At 36.9% G+C, this 18,384-nt stretch overlaps 1 protein-coding gene across 1 annotated transcript in view; it reads right to left on the reverse strand.

Annotated features, from left to right (window-relative positions):
* LOC149542342 (putative sugar phosphate/phosphate translocator At3g11320) overlaps nt 1-16,123 on the reverse strand; it is a 126,290-nt gene extending 110,167 nt beyond the window's left edge. The window contains exon 1 of the mRNA XM_089797312.1: nt 15,275-16,123. Within this exon, the coding sequence (XP_089653438.1) occupies nt 15,275-15,730 (456 nt within the window). The 5' untranslated portion in view covers nt 15,731-16,123. The remainder of the gene's footprint in view (nt 1-15,274) is intronic.
* Nucleotides 16,124-18,384: the final 2,261 nt, after the last annotated feature.

Consider the following 18,384-nt stretch of genomic DNA (forward strand, 5'->3'; position numbering starts at 1 on the left):
ACTCTCACTCGATCTGTCCATAAGGCATATTTGAGTTGCGTATGCCAATCTCTTGGATTTTCTTTCAACAATCCTCTTATTACTGTGATCAAGTTCTTTTTCGTAGATTCCGATACCCCACTTCCTTGCGGGTAGTAATTTGAAGAGAACTTAATAATGACTTGATTTTCAAATGCCCATTGGGTCAAGAATGCAAATGCAAAAGCAAACCCGTTATCACACACAGGGGCGAATGGCATTCCAAACCTAGTAACAATGTGTTCCTCCAAGAAGTCTGTTACCACCTTAGCAGTGCAATTTTTGAATGTTTCTGCTTATGTCCATCATGTACAGTAATCCGTAACTGTGAGAATAAACGTGTGTCCAGTTAATGACGGTGGATTGATCGGACCAATGAAATCCAGCCCCCACTTTGCGAAGGGGCGTATCTCGTACACAGGCTGTAAGGGTATTGCCAGATTCCTTTCTCTATTGGCACTGGTTTGACAGACATGGCAAGAGCGTACATGCTCGAAAGTGTCTTTGAATATCGAGGGCCAAAAATAACCCGATCTTAGAATCATGTGAGTCATTGCTTCTGCTGAACCATGTCTCGTACCATACTTGTCATGAAAGTGTTCCAAGACTTTCTTTGCTTCCTCACGACCTCAACACTTCAAATAAATCCCTTCATAGTTTCTCTTGTACAATTTGTTGTCACGTAGCATGTAGGATTCACACTTCATTTTAAGTCCCCTACCTTGTGAGCTATTCATCCAACTAGCGCATTGGTCCTGTAGAAGATAATAAACAATGTCTTGATACCAAACATCTGTCACCACACCTTGACCAATATCAACTTGAAATGCAATCTTTTTATTTTGATCATCGTCATTTGTTTCATTGTCAAACTTGAACTCCTTTTCATCTCCGTCCTGGTTATCAATTATCATTCTTGACAACCCTTGACCTCGAACTAATCTCATAGGTTGTATTTCGAGATCAAATTCTTGAAGTATGGCCATCCATTTACCTCTCCTTTCACCAAGTTCGTTCTGCATCAAAAGTGTCTTTACTACTGGATCAGGTACAATTGCATACACCTTACTTCTTAGTTTGTAATGACGGAACTTCTTCACCACCTTGATTAATGCAAAGGATTGTTTATCAAGGTTTGAGTACTCCAACTCGGCGTTCTTCAAAGGGCAACTCATAAAAGCAATTGGTCTTTCATCCTCCTTTTCCCTCTTCTGTGTCAGGATCCCTGCACAAGAGTGTTCTGAAGCAAAAGAATAGATCTTAAAGGGTAACTTGTAGTCAAGACTCACCAAGATCGGGGCCTTGGAAATGGCCACTTTGATATCTTCAAATGATTTCTTAATCTCGGGAACCCATTCCGTCTTAGCCCCCTTTTTGAGTAAATCATTAAGGGGACGAACTATTTCTGCAAATCCACTTATGAATTTTCACACAAAATTTAAATTTATCTTCCCGAAGAAAGACTTCAATTCCTTCCAACTGTGTAGCTTCAATTCTATCAGGATCGATGGAGATCCCAGCCTCATAAATGACATGACACAGGAACTTTCCTTTAGTGACCCCGAATGAACATTTCTTGGGGTTGAGGGATATGCCGTACCTACGACATCTATTGAATACCCACCTTAAATCAGCAATGTGAGTGCTTTGATCTTTTGAAAAGACAGTTAAATCATCCATGTAGATGACTATACATTTATTTACTAATCCCTTAAAAGCTTCATCCATGGTTCGCTGAAATGTAGCCACTGTATTAATTAATTCGAAAGGCATTCTCCTGTAGGCAAAAGTTCCCCATTTAGTTGTGCAAGTTGTTTTTAGTCGATCTTCTTCATCAACCATCACCTGATTATATCCTAAATATCCATCTAGGAAAGACATCATTTTTGAACCATTTACAATTTGCAGAACCTCATCAAATGAGGGTAGGGGATAATTGTCCTTCTGAGATGCCAGGTTCAAGTTACAAAAATCAAAACAAAGATGAACCTCTCCAGTCTTCTTCTGCACGAGGACCAAATTAGCCACCCATGTAGAATGGCAGATGGGGAATATGATCTTGGCATCCAGCAATTTCTTGACTTCCTTCATTATCAGGGGCTCGAGGATGGGATTAACAGGTCTTTGCCTTTGTCGAAAAGGTTTGGCATCTGGTTTCAAGGGGATGTCATGAGTTATAATCTCGGGATCATATGTCTTTAACTCTTCATAGCTCCAAGCAATAACATCCTTATACTCAGTAAGTAACTTGAGCATTTCTTCCCTTTCTTGTGTATTGCATGCTTTGCCTATTCGAACCATCCTCGGATCTTCTTCAGTTCATAAGTTGTATTCATCACACTCCTCGATACCCTTTTCTTGGATCATTCTTTTATTAAGTGTTGATTCATCACGGTCAAAAATGTGTTCTAGCTCAACCATCCCCTTGGGAATAGTGTTGTTTTTAAGATTAAGAATCCCATCTTCGTCCTCAAGCTCATCATCTTCAAGTTTGTCATTCGGTGTATCATCAATCTCTTGTCCTTCAAAATGGTAACTGCACATGATAAACTCGAGTATATGTTGATCATCCTGAAAGACCTGAAAATTTGTGATGTTATCAGGAATGGATGGAACAGCAACCAATTCCACTGAAAATCTTTTCAACTGGTTGTAAAGCACTTGCTGAAATGACGAGAGCATCTGCTACCATATTTTTTCTTCTAGGAATGGACTTGATGTTCAACGCGTCAAAGTCATCCAGTACATCCCATACCCTTTTTCTGTAAGCAACCTCTTGTTGTTGCAAGAGTATATTGATTTTACTTGTCGTATGACCAATTGAGAATCCCCTTTGATTATGAAAGTTGTGACTCCTTTCTCCAATGCAAAGAGAAGTCCTCGAATTAACGCTTCGTACTCTGCAGCATTGTTAGTACATCTAAATTGTAATCGATATGCGGCATAGAAAGACCTACCTTTTGGGTTGACCAATTCGATACCTACACTGGCTCCCAACTTGCACCTGAAACCATCGAAGCAGAGTGTCCAAATCGAATTTTCCTTGGGTTTTTTGACTTTATGCTTATTTGTCCTTAGCTTTTCTTTCACTTGAGCCTTGAACGACTGTTTCTTATGAATCCATTGTAACTTTCCTTGTGTAGGACTTGATGATTCCCCTTTGTAATCTGTAGATAGAGGAAGTGTGTGTTTTTCCTGTTTATCTTGGATTTCCCCTATCAGTTCTTTGATTTCCTCAACTTTAGGTTTAGGATGAATGACTACTGAAGTCCATCCTTTACCTTTCACATATTGTCTTCTTCTTTGGACTTTAATCATCCCAGGAGGAGGAGAAGACAAACCTCCCCCATCTGAAGAGTTATCACTATATGACACATTTAAATCTTCAATTTCTTCTTCGATCTGCCCTGTCGTCTCAGTTGAGTTTATATTACTTTGATCTCCTACAAGTCCCTTTTCTGGAATGTGGTTATCCTTGCCTTGCATAATATGTGTTAACACCTTTGCAACTGCTTCTTGGCATGACAAGCATTTAAACTCAGAGTGACTAACTTTTTGTAATCAATAGAATCCGAGGAGAAGTAAGATGCTGGGGGTCGGCTTCTCCCAAGCATTGCAAATTAGTCACCATATTATCTATGAACTGTGTCACAATCTCATCCTTTGGGATTGGTATCTTGAGTTCCTTATCCTAATCTTGGGATGCTTTGATTGGAATAGTGTCAAATGCCATCACCTTGTACGAACCCAAATCCGATTGTAAGAATGCTATCTCATTTGGGACATTGTAGTCTGTAATCATCGTTTTCAATTTGGGTTATGCATCTATCTTGATTTGATTGTCCAATCCTTTCCATGGTAACCATAACTGAGTGAAATCCGTAGAAAACCATCCTCTTAGGCATTTCGTCCATTCTCTACTCAGGAGCAACCCATACGTTTCTGGAATGTCCACCACATGTATACCAATGACATCTTGAATCCAGGGATCAACTGTCAACTGAATCCGAACATCTTTCAATACGCCGATGACTTTCACCTCGGTCTTGTCTAACTATATCACTATCCGATTCGAAGGTTGGGGACTTACCCCTAACCTTTGTGCTATTGATAGTGGCATGAAATTACATGAGGCTCCTGAATCAATCAAGCAATTGTGGTGATTCTTTCCATATATCCTGATGCTAAGCAAAAATGAGGGTACTTCAACCTTGTCTTTAAACATAGTGGGCATCGCTTCTACTGCATTGACTTGTTGAGATACTGTCTTTTGAGGGACAGTATTTGTATTGTGAGATACCTTTGTATGATCCAGAGTCTTCATGAGTGCTTCTCGCTGTTGTGGAGAATTTTGCAGCATGTCGAACATGGACATATTTGCTTTGGTTCATTTCAAGTCTTCAACGGCACTATACTTCTCAGTAGACCAAGCAGGATTTTTCAATATCGTTGGTACATTCACTAGGTTCTGATTCGGATGTCCTCCATACGGTGGCTTAATTGGTGCTGGATTGTTACTCACTCTCGGATCAGGAGGAGTTGGTTGTAAACCTGGAGGAATCCCATCATGAAATATTAACTTCGAGGATATGCCTTGGAACTTGAATACGACGGGCTTGGGTGCTATTCCAGATGTGGATGCCATTTGATCACCTACATGTTATGAGAAAAACGCTAGTCAGTTGACAGTAAAAAGGTTAGAAATAAAACATAAAAGCTTTGAGTTTCTTTTCTTTTTTAAACAAAAATGAAACACCCAATTTGGGCATTTTTATTTATTTATTATTATTTTATTTTATTTATTTTATTTTTTAATAAATTTTATCATTTTTATCATTTTTGGCTTTTCAAAGAAATGAAAAAAAATGTGGGTGTGTAGAGGTGGATGTGCGCGCAAGAGGCGCACCACGGGTGCGAGTGTGAAGTGGCGTCGGTCACATGGCACGTGCCACGGGCGCAAGTGTGTAGTGGTGGTGGTGCGAAGTAAGGCGCCGCAAGCGTATAGTTAATGGCGCCACCGCGCAAAGCCTATGATGCCACAGGCGCAAAGCGCCACCACGGGTGGGCACCGGGTTTTGTGGCGCCGCCGCGCAAAGTGTATGATGCCGCGGCACCGCGGGCAAGCACAGGGTTTTGTGGCGCCGCCGCATGAAGTGAACGTTGTGAGCGCAGTAAGCACTAAGAGTTTTTGGTGCCGCGGCGCAATGCTTACCTTGCGCTTGAAGCCCCAACAAAAAATGAAAAAAATGTTAAGTGTGAAGCAAGGGGGGTGTGGGGGTTTTATAACCCCTCGCGTGGGGCGAGGTGCGCGATGCGCGCCCACGCACGCACTTGTGCGGGTATTTTTTTATTTTATTTATTTATTTTTTTGATTTTTTGATTTTTTGAATTTTTAAACTTTCTAATTTTTTTGTGTCCTTTTCTAATATATATATATATATTCTTCTTTTTTTAAAAATTTTAACAACTAATACTCTTTTCTCTCTCGACTCTCAACCTATGAGTTTGGGAGTCGAGAAAAAAAGTAGGGGGGTCCCCATTCCTAGTGAGGAATGGGGCATGTGTTGTAAGACCACAACACAAAATCAATTTGGTAAGCAACATTATTAGGGTAGAACAAAAGTGTGTGTGCAGTGGGTTGGTGCTCACAAAGATCGCAAAGGGAGTTGAAGCTACTTGTAGGTTGGAGCCTACGAAGTGTGGGAGTTGGAGCTTCCAGTGAGTTGGTACTCATAAACATAGGGAATGGAGCCTCTAGTAGGTTGGAGCCTACAAAACGTTGTAAAGGATCAATTAATACAAAAGTATTAAATTTCCGTGGTTTTTTTCTATATTGGGTTTCCATGTAAATCTTGTGCTATTGTGTTCATGTGCATAACTATTGATTTAAGCATTTAAAAGTTATTACAATAATTATTTCGATAAAAAGTTTTAAAATGGCCAAATTGTTATTAAACTGATTCACCTCCCCTTTTAATATAATCAAGTGCTCTTCAATTGGTATCAGAATTGGTTCCTTCTATAAAGCCTAACCACTTGAAGGTAGATCTAAAAGAGCACAATGGGCGAAATCTTTCAAAACAAAACGCCAATGTTTGATGGAATGAACTACGCTTACTGAAGCATAAAAATAGAAACCTATCTAACTAATATTGGATTCGATGTTTGGCAATCAGTGCTAGATGGTTACACACTGCCATGAAACCCGCCAATAGATACAGCTGGAAAGAGAAAATGTGAAAATAATGCTAAAGCAAAACATGCAATTCTATGCAATCTTGCCGAATCATAATTTGCAAAAGTTATCCACTATACATCTGCCAAGGACATTTGGGACAATTTGAAAAATGTTTATGAAGGAGCTGGTAATGTAAAGAAAGTGAAACTACAAACCCATCGAAGTGTATTTGAAAGCCTCAAAATGAAAGAGGATGAAAATGTTAACATTTTTCTTGATCGTATAGATGATGTTGTCAGCTCAATGAAAGCCGTTGGTGAAGATGTGAAGGCACAACTAGTCATAGAGAATATTTTAAGATCATTACCTATGAAATTTAATTCTAAAGTATCTGCAATCGAAGAAAGGACAGATTTAGACTCGTCGACAAAAGATGAATTACATAGGATCCTTACTGCTTATGAAATACGAGTCGAAGGAAATGAATCAAAGAAGGAAATTGCATTCAAGGCATCTAAATGGGGTAAAAGCGAAAATAAAATTTGAAGTGAAAGCTCAAATAGTGAATCAAATGCTTGGTTGAAAAGAAAGGTGAAAAGTGTAATGGAAAGAACAAAGAAAAATTCAAATGTTTCAATTGCGGACGACCAAGACAATATGCATCAAAATGCCCTCTAAACTGCAGCGACTCTAGTGATGATGAACAAAAATATTCAAAGAAAAAGGATAAGAAGCATGCTCAGAACTATCGTAAGCAAAAGAAGTTTCACAAGCACAAAAAGAGTCTATACTTGAAGAAAGAAAGCAGCTCATCCAAAAAGAGAAATGATGAATACCATAGTGATGATGTAGAAGATGAGATACTCTTTTTGGCTATGACCAGCAAGCAAGAAGAAGAAAATGTTGATAAGTCATGCAGCGAGGATGAAGAAGTTGATGAGGCATGTCATGAAGAAGAAAAGATTGATGATTCGTCCAGTGAGGAAGAAGATGTAGATGTCATGGAAGAATTACATTATGTATACAAACAGAATAAGAAACTAAAAGAGAAAGTCACTAAATATAAAATGGAAATTAAAGAAATAAAAACTCAACTAAAAGATGCCAAACAAGTTGAGAAAGATGTGAAAAAAAATCTAAATGCAAAAGAAGAGGAGTGCATCAAATTGAGTCAAGAGATTGAAAGGCTAAAAAAGGACCTAGAGGAAAGCAATATCAAACTGAATAATAGTCTCAAGTTTGAAAAGAGCTCAGAAATTATAATAGAAGTTACTGATAGTCAAAGACCATCGACATGCAAAACAAGAGTAGGCTATGAAGGGAAGTTAAATGATCAAGAGCATTATTCAAAGGCTTTGTCAAGTAAGGAATTAGTACGAAAGTTTCATCCAAAAAATTTGAAGGATTCGAACTTAAAGATTACAGGAAGCAAGGATATATATTATAAACCTAGCTTTTATGGATATTGTGACTCATGCAACTATTTTGGTCACAAGGCAAGAGAATGCATAACACATATGAGAAATTCCCATGAATGGAGAAGCTGGAATCATAATCCATATTTGAAATTTAAATGCTATAAGTGCAATACTATGGGCATATAGCAAAATATTGTAGACTTAATGATGGAGAGACTCTTATAGATGATTAAAGATGAGATGCAAAAGATAATAGCAAAGGAAAAACTATTAAAGTTTGGAGAAAGAAGATAACTAATGGTGAAGGACAAACAAGTGCAAGTACAACTTGCAAGTCATATACTTCTTAGTTTGAGAGATGATGCATGAACTCAGGGGAGATACATATGAGATTATTCATAAACCCCTTCGAGAAGTGAAAGAGATTATCAAGATAAGTTGATGTCTTGAAGATTACACTAACGAGTTCGGAAGGCAAATTGTATTGATGTCAAAATTTGCAAAAGGAACCTTCAAAGAACAGCGGAACTAGAGCATACATGCATTGAAGAATTCTTCTCACAGGAAGTACGAGATAACTTTCATAGGGGGAGCACTTGATGATTGGTTTACAGATAGAAGCATGATGGCCATCCCTTTACCATTGATGTCAAAGGGAAAGAGAGAGAGACAGAGGAGATTCAAAAGATTTGTTATTGCCATCAATGATAAAGGGGGGATTGATGGAAGTATTGTCATTGATGTCAAAGTCGAACGAAGAGATTGATGGACAGATCGTCATTGGTGTCAAAGATACATAAGTAAGTTGTCATTGATTCCAAAGGAATGAGAAGTCAGTACTATCCAAAAAGGGTCTTTGATGTGTAAACAAATGGTGAAAACTTCATGGTCATATAACTAAGTTTATAAGGGCGATCAAGTCTAAGTTCTGGTCTATGGTTAAATCAAATGAAACAGTAAATGCATACAGTGATATGAAAGCTCAGTAAACTTCATATGCAGTAAATTAAAGACTATTGACATTACAGTCAAGTTTGTTATTAGTGACATACACTTATTCAGATTGTAAGTATCTACCGAGCTTATTGTACAATTAACAGTGTTAACCAAGCATTTCAGTTGTTACCAAGTTCTATAGTTGCTAGCGAGTCCTTTGGACAGATTTCAATTCACGCCAAGCAATTACTACTACGATAATGATCAGCAGTGTAAACCGAGCACGTAGTGTATGCCAAGTTTACCAGTGCAAACCAAGTTGAGCAGTGCTTACTAAGTTCGCAGTTGATGCTACGTGAATCTAGTGTTGACCGAGCCACTCAGTGTTAACCAAGTGATTCAGTTCATACCAAGCTTGCAGTGAAAGCATTGACCGAGTTATGCAATGTGAATCAAGTGATTTAGTTTATATGTCGAGTTTCACAATATTCACCAAGTCACCAATGCAGACTGAGTTCAAGACTACTTGGAACTAATCAGTATGGATCGAGCTTCTACGTCTACCGAGAGCATGACGATGCCGAGCATTAACAGTAGATGCCGAGTATCAAAACCTCATCGAGTCAATCTTCGAAACCCGAGTTCCTACAGTTTGAGCCGACTTTGTAGTATTTGTGTAAACTTGTTTTGTGGCCGACTTTGTAATTGCGTAATTGGATTAGTATATATGTAATGTTTTGTATCGCATCCAATGTGTGGAATTGTAATAAAAAATGGAAGGAATGCAATCAAGAAAAAGCAGAAGAGCGAATTACAAAGGCTACAGCAGTATAGGGAGCAGCAAAGATTCATCCATCAAAACAAGGTGATTTGTACACTCAGAGGAATTTCATTCAACAAACCTAGTTGCAGATCAAAGATCAGCTACTACTTCATCCTAACGGGTGGATCAGTCAAATCCTTTAACAAGGTAGACCTAACATTCTTGTGTAAATCTCTTTACAGAGTGCATACTTTATTGTATGTTTGTAAATCCTTTAACAAAGTGGACCTAGTAGTCCTTATTGCTCCTAACAAGGCAGATCATCAGAAGTGATCAATGTAAGCCTTAACCGGCCAACTTTATACTACAGTACTAAAGCTTGTGGGCATCATCCCCACCCCAGTTTTACTTTCTATTTGGAAGGTTTCTGGGTCACCAAATCTTGTGTCTTAAAGCATTATATGCCTTCATGTTTTTTAGTTTCGTATGCATCCAACTAGATCAGAATTCATTTAAAGGATTAATTGGTAATTGAAGTTCAAAGTTTTATCTGTTACTAATTCACCCCTCCCCTCTCAGTAACTTAGCCTTTCATAATATTTCCAACAAAAGACAATGACAAAAAATTACATCCACCTAAGACGAGTTACAAACCCGTAATGATGTGGAAAAGAAAAGGTTTTTGACTAACAGCAATAATGAAGTTCACAATGAAGCCATATACATACAGTTATGAATATTCAACGGCAATCAGAAAATATTTAAAACAATGTTAATGTCTTCAGCGAATGTTAAGGTGCAGTTAGAACCATTGTGCAATGAATTCGAAATACACTTGCCATTATAATAAAATCAAACGTACTATGAAGAGGTAAAAATATGTATGATTGCAGCTAAGATAATGATCCAAATAAACCAACTGTTTATCATTTCCAGTGTCAACATTCTATTTCAAAAATGATAAAAATTCCATTCACATGAATACAGAGAAGCCGTCAGTATTCATGAACATATATCACAAATACTGGGATTGAATAAGCAGCGACAGTATTCACATGAATACAAAGAAGCCATCGGTATTCATGAACATATATCACAAATACTGGGATTGAATAAGCAGCGACAGTCATAGAGCTGCAGGCGCAGATGATTTCATTATTTCAAACACTATGAGGTCAAAACAAAATTAAACTTGTATAAAACAAATACAGTGATTGTGAATAAACTACAGCGGTAAAGAAAGGAACTGTGATAAGACAAATAAACCTATTACCATCAGGTGTCAATGATTCTGGAGAACCAATCAAATACTATCATAGGTCTCTGGAAAGGAAGTCTTTGGGCATCATACCTTTGAGATGTCATTCGATATGAATAAGTGACCACATCAGAAGTCATGGGTTGAGTTGGATTGAGATAAAAACAACAAACTCATTAAGAGACATATCAGCATATGAAGTTGATATACCGCAGTCAAATCCGACAAACATCCATAGTCAATAGAAGCAACGGAAATGGTGTCGGGTAGATGAGACAGAGAAGTCAAATGAAATGGCAGAGTAACTTCCCCATAAAAGAAGATAACTCAAGATGATTTGGTTCATATTTAGCAATTGGCAAAACCATATGAAGTGGGCAAGAAACAGATGAAAATATTATAAGGCAGTTTCAGTATAGCATATGATATTAAAGAAGGGAGTCAATGATAATGTTTTTACAGTATTACCAAACAAGATAGGCGGTCAACATATGAAAAAGGTTTGAATGGAAAGAATACACCATGGTCACTGTTTCTGAAGAATACATTGTGGTCACCATAGTCAGCATTGGCGGAAGCCATACACTTGCTATGTATAACGACATTGTTGGTATGATTAAAAACAATAATATATTCTCTGCAGCGGCAGATTCATAAGACAAAGTTAAAAAGAGCCAATTCAACAAGTTACCTGCCACATCAGCAAAATGGGAAGGGTGCAATTATATTAAGACAAAGACACAGGTTGGACAAAGGAACAGGAAGACCATATCATTGTAAATCAGATACACCATGGAAGTTTGCGCCACAGAGGTCAGTTAGAACAAGAATGAAATCAGATAATATGGAGTCTAATAAACAGGATTAATGATGCTCAATATGGGCCGCTAGTACAATGATTTAAACTTAAAAGGGGTGCAATTAGTTTTTATACTTGTTAGCTAATTGAAAAGATGTGATCTTAGAAGGTACGAACATCTGGAAGAGATATCTTCTCGTTTGGATGAAAAGATCTATATAAGGAGATCATTTGTGAATGATTGAAATTTAGCCAAGAATATGGAGCAAGCATATTAAAGCAGAGTGTGTAAGATAAATATGAGGAAGGAAAATTTTATATGTGTATATATATTTATTTATTTATTTATAAAATAAAGTAATAAGAGGTTTGTGATAGCAATGAATAGAATATAAATGAGGGAGTGGAAGAATATATGCATATAGTTTTAGATTTACTACTATGAAGTATATATGTGTTGAAGAAAGTTTGGCATAAAAGCAGCTTATTGAGTAGCCATTGAATAAAGGATAAAAGAACTTCTTGCAGCAAATTGAAAGTCAAATTTCACGAGAGAAATATACTTTAAATTGTGAAAAAAATGGAATCCATCATCAGTTGGGTAAGCAACATTATCATGGTGGAACAGAAGTGTGTGTGCAGTGGGTTGGTGCTCACAAAGATAGTAGAGGGAGTTGAAGCTTCCTGTAGGTTGGAGCTTGCGAAGTGTGGGAGTTGGAGCTTCCAGTGACTCGGTGCTGGTAACCATGGGGGTTGGAGCCTACAAAACATTGTAAAGGAACAGTTTATATGAAAGCATTTGTTTGTTATGATTTTCTCCCATATTGGGTTTCCACATAAATCTTGTGCTATTGTGTTCTTGTGCATAACCGTTGATTTAAGCATTTAAAATTTATTACAGTAATTGTTTGGATAAAAAGTTTTAAATTGGCAAAATTGTTATTATACTGATTCACCTGCACCCGCCCACAACCCCCCCCCCCCCCCCGCCCCCTTCAATATAATCATCTGCTCTTCAATGACTACTATTATCCCTACGCGCGCGCACCAACATACATCTCGTGGACAATATCATATGCATCAGTCCTTGTCGAGTTGACATGGGCAAATACCATAAGAGGTTGTAATATTAATCACTCATTGTAATACTTGGAGGTGACACCAATACCACGACATATCACCATCCATAGTAGACAGAAATCATTCAGTGCACCATTTCCGATTGATCATGAGAGTTCAATACATCATTGCACAAATCTTTTGTAAAGTGATATAAAATAAAAAGCAAAGAGGATCTGATCAACATCCATACCATCATTACTCATTGCCCATAGAGGTTTCATTCCAAATATCAGATTCATTTCAGATCACAATCTATCATACACAAAGGCCTCAAAATCATTCATCAACATTGTTGTTACCTTACCAATCACATATCATATATCACTGCTATATTAACAACCTCTCAAGAGTTGTGGACATCTTTTGACATCACTGTTACCATCCATCATCTACAGACATAATAATATCAATCATATATTATCACTATATCAACAAAATAACAATTCCAGGAGCCATACACATTAATGAAGGATCCTATAGCTATTGTGATCTTCATTTCATTCAATATAGCTGATTAGATTAGATCGCCAACCACTAAGACTCATCAGGATATTCAATCTGCATCAAGATCTCAATCATACACGTGGTTACCAAGAGTTTGGGCTATCACAGTCACATATCTAATTCGGACTGGCATTGGTTTAGAGTACATCGCAGCATTTACAACTTACAACATGGATGCATATCATTAGGAGACTCGTCATAATCCTAACACTCTGCTTGTATCGATTGTAACAACATATTAATGAATTGATGATCTCTGATTTCTGCTCTCGGTTTTGTGTTATTCAGTGCTTGGGACATTTCAGACAGAAGCAGCTCTTGGAGCTTCACATTGATTCCTATCCTTTTCTCACTAGTGTATATATTTCATTTTCTCTCTTTTGGAGGGAGTTCTTGTACCATTTGGTTTTCTACTTTTCTCCCATTATAAAAGACTGTATGTTTGTCCATGGGTACCTCACTAGGGTTTGCAGTCGAGACCCATCCATGCATCCATCATTAGGGTTCTGAAATATCCATACTGGTACCTGCCCTGAAATTCTGTAAACAAATTCCACTTTCTACCCTAGATTTCTGCTCAGAACTGTAAACTCTGATTTTATTTTCTCCCCTTAAACAAATAATTACAGCAAACACAAACAAGCCCAGACATGATAAATACTAATGGCAAGTGGCACTACAAGATGATACATTATGTAGACAACCAAATTGAAACAACAAATCTGCTCTCGTGAATACAACCCAGCTGCTACAACTGAAAGTTCTGACCTGATTTTTACAACGGATTCTAGGGCATGACCTGCCAAGCAGTGCCCAGAATTTCTACACTATAATTCAAGCTGATAAGTATGGTTGTGCATATCAATAGTTATATACATGCAAATTAGTAGGCAAATGATATATCCTTACTGGGCAAACTTTACAATAGACGCACAGCTAGGGGTCACTGCTCCAAACCACCCACAAAACAAGTGAAGATGCCCTCAAAGATGTGTGCTCCAGAATTGCCCCGAGTGTGGCATTCAAGAAGGGTGGAACCCTAGTGCAACAAACTCAATAAAGCTACCCAAGGCGCTGCTCTAAAATAGATTTTTAAATCTGAATATGCAGTGGATTGCCTTGTTCAACGATATGACTGGCCTGCAATGAAATGGAAGATAATTAATATCTGCTATGCATTAGTACTTCCTAATCTGCTGTGCATGAGCAGGCTTTCCATCCTACCTTGCTGGAATTTGGATTTGTCTTTGGCATTTTGTTTGCTGTCTGATTTTTTATCCAGGGTTTGGTTGCATGCAGAATAGAGTGCAAAATCTTTTTTTCAAATCGTGTTTACATTCACCCTTGTTATAGACAAATAATTTGCTGGATATATTACTTATATTTTAAAATAGATAAATTTATGCCAAATTTTTTCAGGATTTTGAAACCTTGCCAAATCTCATCTGAATTTTGTAATGGAGGAACTCGAATTCAAATCCCAACCTTGTGACTTGTGTAGGGCATAAACTAGGGCAAATTATAGTCGGGACATTACAGAGGTAGAAAAAAGACAAATATTTTGTAAGGAAGGTTGAGGGGCATGGTAGGAAAAGCTATTATGTCTGTTTTTCGTTTTGTTTTTTTTGTAAAATTTGCTTAAAAGAAAAATATGCAATGAATCTTCCAACAGGGACCTCGCTGTTCAAGAAGTGATTTCGATTGCTTAGTGGGTTTTCCCTCAATTTGGTTCCTCTATAATTCTATTTCATTTCAGCATTTTCATTTAGTTTTTGGAAGTGCTATCTATGCAGATTATGTAGGTTTACAAAATTGTCACTCCAATATAGGGTCATTAAAAATCCAAAGCCTTTGAAATGGGCCTCCAATAATGCATCTCTGTCAGAAATATATTCCAAACTATGGTAGATCGAGGGTAGTTAATGCACACTGAAGTAATTGGTGTCCAAACAATTCTGATTAACGCCAGCATCACCCTATTCGCTCAGGAAAATAGTGAATAGTTCTAAGAACGAAGACACGCATTTTTGGAGTCTCCCGTGATGAATCAATGGACCGGTCCAAAGAAGATATGGATTTTCTTGTATTTTATATTTAATCTTGAAAGAATTACAACAAAACATGAGCACTCAAATATGTTGGAAAAATTGTTATTGAAAAACAATTCCGAGTTTCTAGCGGAGTCTTGAACCCAGTCCAAGTCAAAAAACAGCTCAGCAAAAGTTCTCGTCAAGAATGATTCAAAAATACAATCACATTTAAATATAACAAAACTTACCCCGCTGGCAATAACGACTCCAGCCACAACAGGCACAAGCGTAGCATAAGTAACCCACGTCTCTCGTTTAAACGATATGAAATAAGCAAAAAGCGCTGTAAAAAACGGTGTGGTTGCTCCGACGGCCTGATTGAACGAAACTGGTAAATACCTCAGGGAAATATTGCCGCCCACCACAGACACTGAAAAAATCACACTCAGCGCCGCAATTTTCACAAACTGAAGTTGCGATTGAATTCTCTGCATCGGCGCCATCTTTAACCATGCAATTCCAATATAACTCAGCAACGCACAGGCCGTCATGTGGCACATTGTCAAAAATATAGGGTATTTGAAGCCATAGTTGCTCAAAAGATATTTATTAAGGAGTAAAACCCCTATGTTGGAAGAATACCAGAATATTACTAATGCTATGGTGAAAATTGAGTCCTTTGTCAATGCTAGCTTAGATTCCATTGTGAAATTCTCAAACTATCTTCAACTGGAGAGTCCGCTGCTTGGCTGCAAATCCAAATGCAAATGTAGCATGCGGAGAGTCGAACTTTGGACCTCCTCGTGTACGTTTTCCCGATTGCACTATCGTAACGTTCATCAGATCGGCTAGATTTAAACACATTTTCAATGAGTACTGCATAAAAATGTACGGACATAACAGGAAAGAAGTTAAATTGATGATCTTTTTCCGGTGGATTTGCATGACCATTGTCCTGTGTTTTCGTTGAATTTGCGAACTTAAATGTGATTTTCTTTTCAAAATAGCGGTGTTACGTCGGGAGGAAAGAGTACAGAGAAACCTTACAAAATGAAATTGAGAAAGCTTTCTCGGAGCGTATTTCCTAAAATTTCTCAAGAAAGAAGCTCGAGGATAATAAAGCATCCGATAAGATTACTTCCCCTTTCAAATCTTTTGCCGCAACCTTTAATTTCAAAATTACAGCTAGTAATTTATTTGTTTATTTATTCTATTTGTTTGGTTATGGTTATTAGTCCCTTGGTAACTAATGCATCAGTGGATGCCACTTCTCATTGATTGAGCTAATCAAGTAATAGAATTTTTTGTCAGTATTGGTTTTATATAATGTTTATATTTGTCATTGAAATATTGATTGTTTATGTTTTCTTTATTTTTTCCTTAAGTTTTATGTTCTTTGAATGAAAGTCAGTGTTTTGAAATTTTTTCTTCAATTTTTCATTTGCCAATGCTTTTTAATTTTGTGCTTTTTGGAAATAGTGGATAAGAATGAAGACAAAAAACTTGTGCATGGGAAAAGACACATTTCGACCATTTTATGAGTTGTGGGCTATCAACATTATTTGATATGGACAAGTGCATTTACTGAGTATGGTCTTAGTTGAAAATAGGATATAAAGTATTGTTTATAAAGTAAATACTTAATGTCAACGATTGTTTGTATTCTATCCATTTTATGGTTGCGTGAGAATTTAGGTATTGTGACATAACTTTCCACAAAATCTTACTGTTGCAATGTACATCTCCACTCACGCGCATATCCATTTGTCTAATTGCACAGTAGTCGAATTAAATTATACAATCTTTTGTTCAGTGCAAGATCCCTTAAAAAATGGTTGAATCGGATACAATCATTCTCAATGTGGGTGTTTATAAGTTAGAAATAAAGATATGAACATAGGTGTATGGTTATTCAACTGAGAGAAATTTGCAGAGTTCTTGGTTCTTATCAGGTATGCAACTCTTTCTTTACACATTCTGATTACCGATTTCCTTAAAATTTGTGATAGTTTTTATGTATGTTTGTCAACGCATTTGTTTTCATTGAGGTGTGGGATGCTTGTTGTTTTGAATTTAATGTCAAGTATAATGTCCTCCATAGTAATTTCTAAGTACCTAAATATCCTCCAAAGTTTTGTCCTACTGCTAAGGAGGATTGTCTTTGGAGAAGGTTGCAGATGGGTGTTGAGTATCTACATTATACTTCATGTGCAGAGTAATGGGTCTTTGTGTCTTTGTTTGTCCTTGTACATGATTTAACCGAAACCCCATGAGAGCTTCTATGAGAGCACTTTTCTCATCTGTCTAGTGTTGAAGGTGGAGAAGTGGGTGCATCTCCAACCCTCTGTGTTACTTTGGCTTTATTCATTGTGAGCTTGGAAACTTTTTTCTTGTTGTGTGAGGTGTAAACCCTAAATTGGTTTCTAAAATGTCTTGATTGAATTAAAAAGTATTTTTTTTCAAATCATTTACATTTTTCTTTATCATTATAATCAACAGTTGGGGCTAACAATATGGGAAATCGTTTCAAAGATTTCACACCACCTATCAAGGTTAAATTTATGCCTTTATCTCCATCTATTTTTTGATATTCTTTATCATTTTCTGATATTTATAGATGGATATAAATATCGATGTGTTGATGTGATCCCATAAGAAAGTATTACCATCTGGGTTTGAATGTGTTCCATAATGCATCATTGGTTCTAGATGTCTTGCCAAGATATTGACTGAGATGTTGTAATAGATATGGATGAAACGATTTTAATTATATTTGTGCTTGAATCTTCAATATTTGGATTCAAGGCCTAATTATATGAAAATAAGGCTTTGATCAAGTAATCTTTGCTATGAAGAATGTTGATTTGTTTGCGCTTAAGTACCTCCTTTACTATCACAAGTTCAATTTGAAATTTCTTTATATTGTTTCCATTATCAAAACCTATGCAATAGTGTTGGATAATTTATTGAATGAGTTTTCACACTATCTACCTGACTTTATTGTTTTAAACACTCCAGCTCGTTCCTTCCTTGCTACATTATGTCAATTAATTGATGTTGATCATCATTAAATTCCCTATTCACCACCTATAAATCATGATCTTGTTTTCTAAGTTTTTTTCATCGGTTTTTGTATATCAAAAATGATTTTCGATCTCCCAAATGACAATCTTAGGGTTCGTCAAGATTTTTTTTAGCCGATTGTACAATGTCTATAATGAAAATTATGATTAACCTTGTTATACAATACTACAATTAACTCTCTTTCTTTTGAGATGTACAATGCAAGTAAATTTTGGGTTTTTAATCAGTGTAGTATGTTGTTGCCCATAATATCTACTCTAAGAATACTAAATAT

Source organism: Cupressus sempervirens, chromosome 8 (genome assembly GCF_028749045.1).
Source record: "Cupressus sempervirens isolate cs-2001-9-10 chromosome 8, ASM2874904v1, whole genome shotgun sequence".
In the NCBI taxonomy this organism is placed as follows: Eukaryota; Viridiplantae; Streptophyta; class Pinopsida; order Cupressales; family Cupressaceae; genus Cupressus; species Cupressus sempervirens.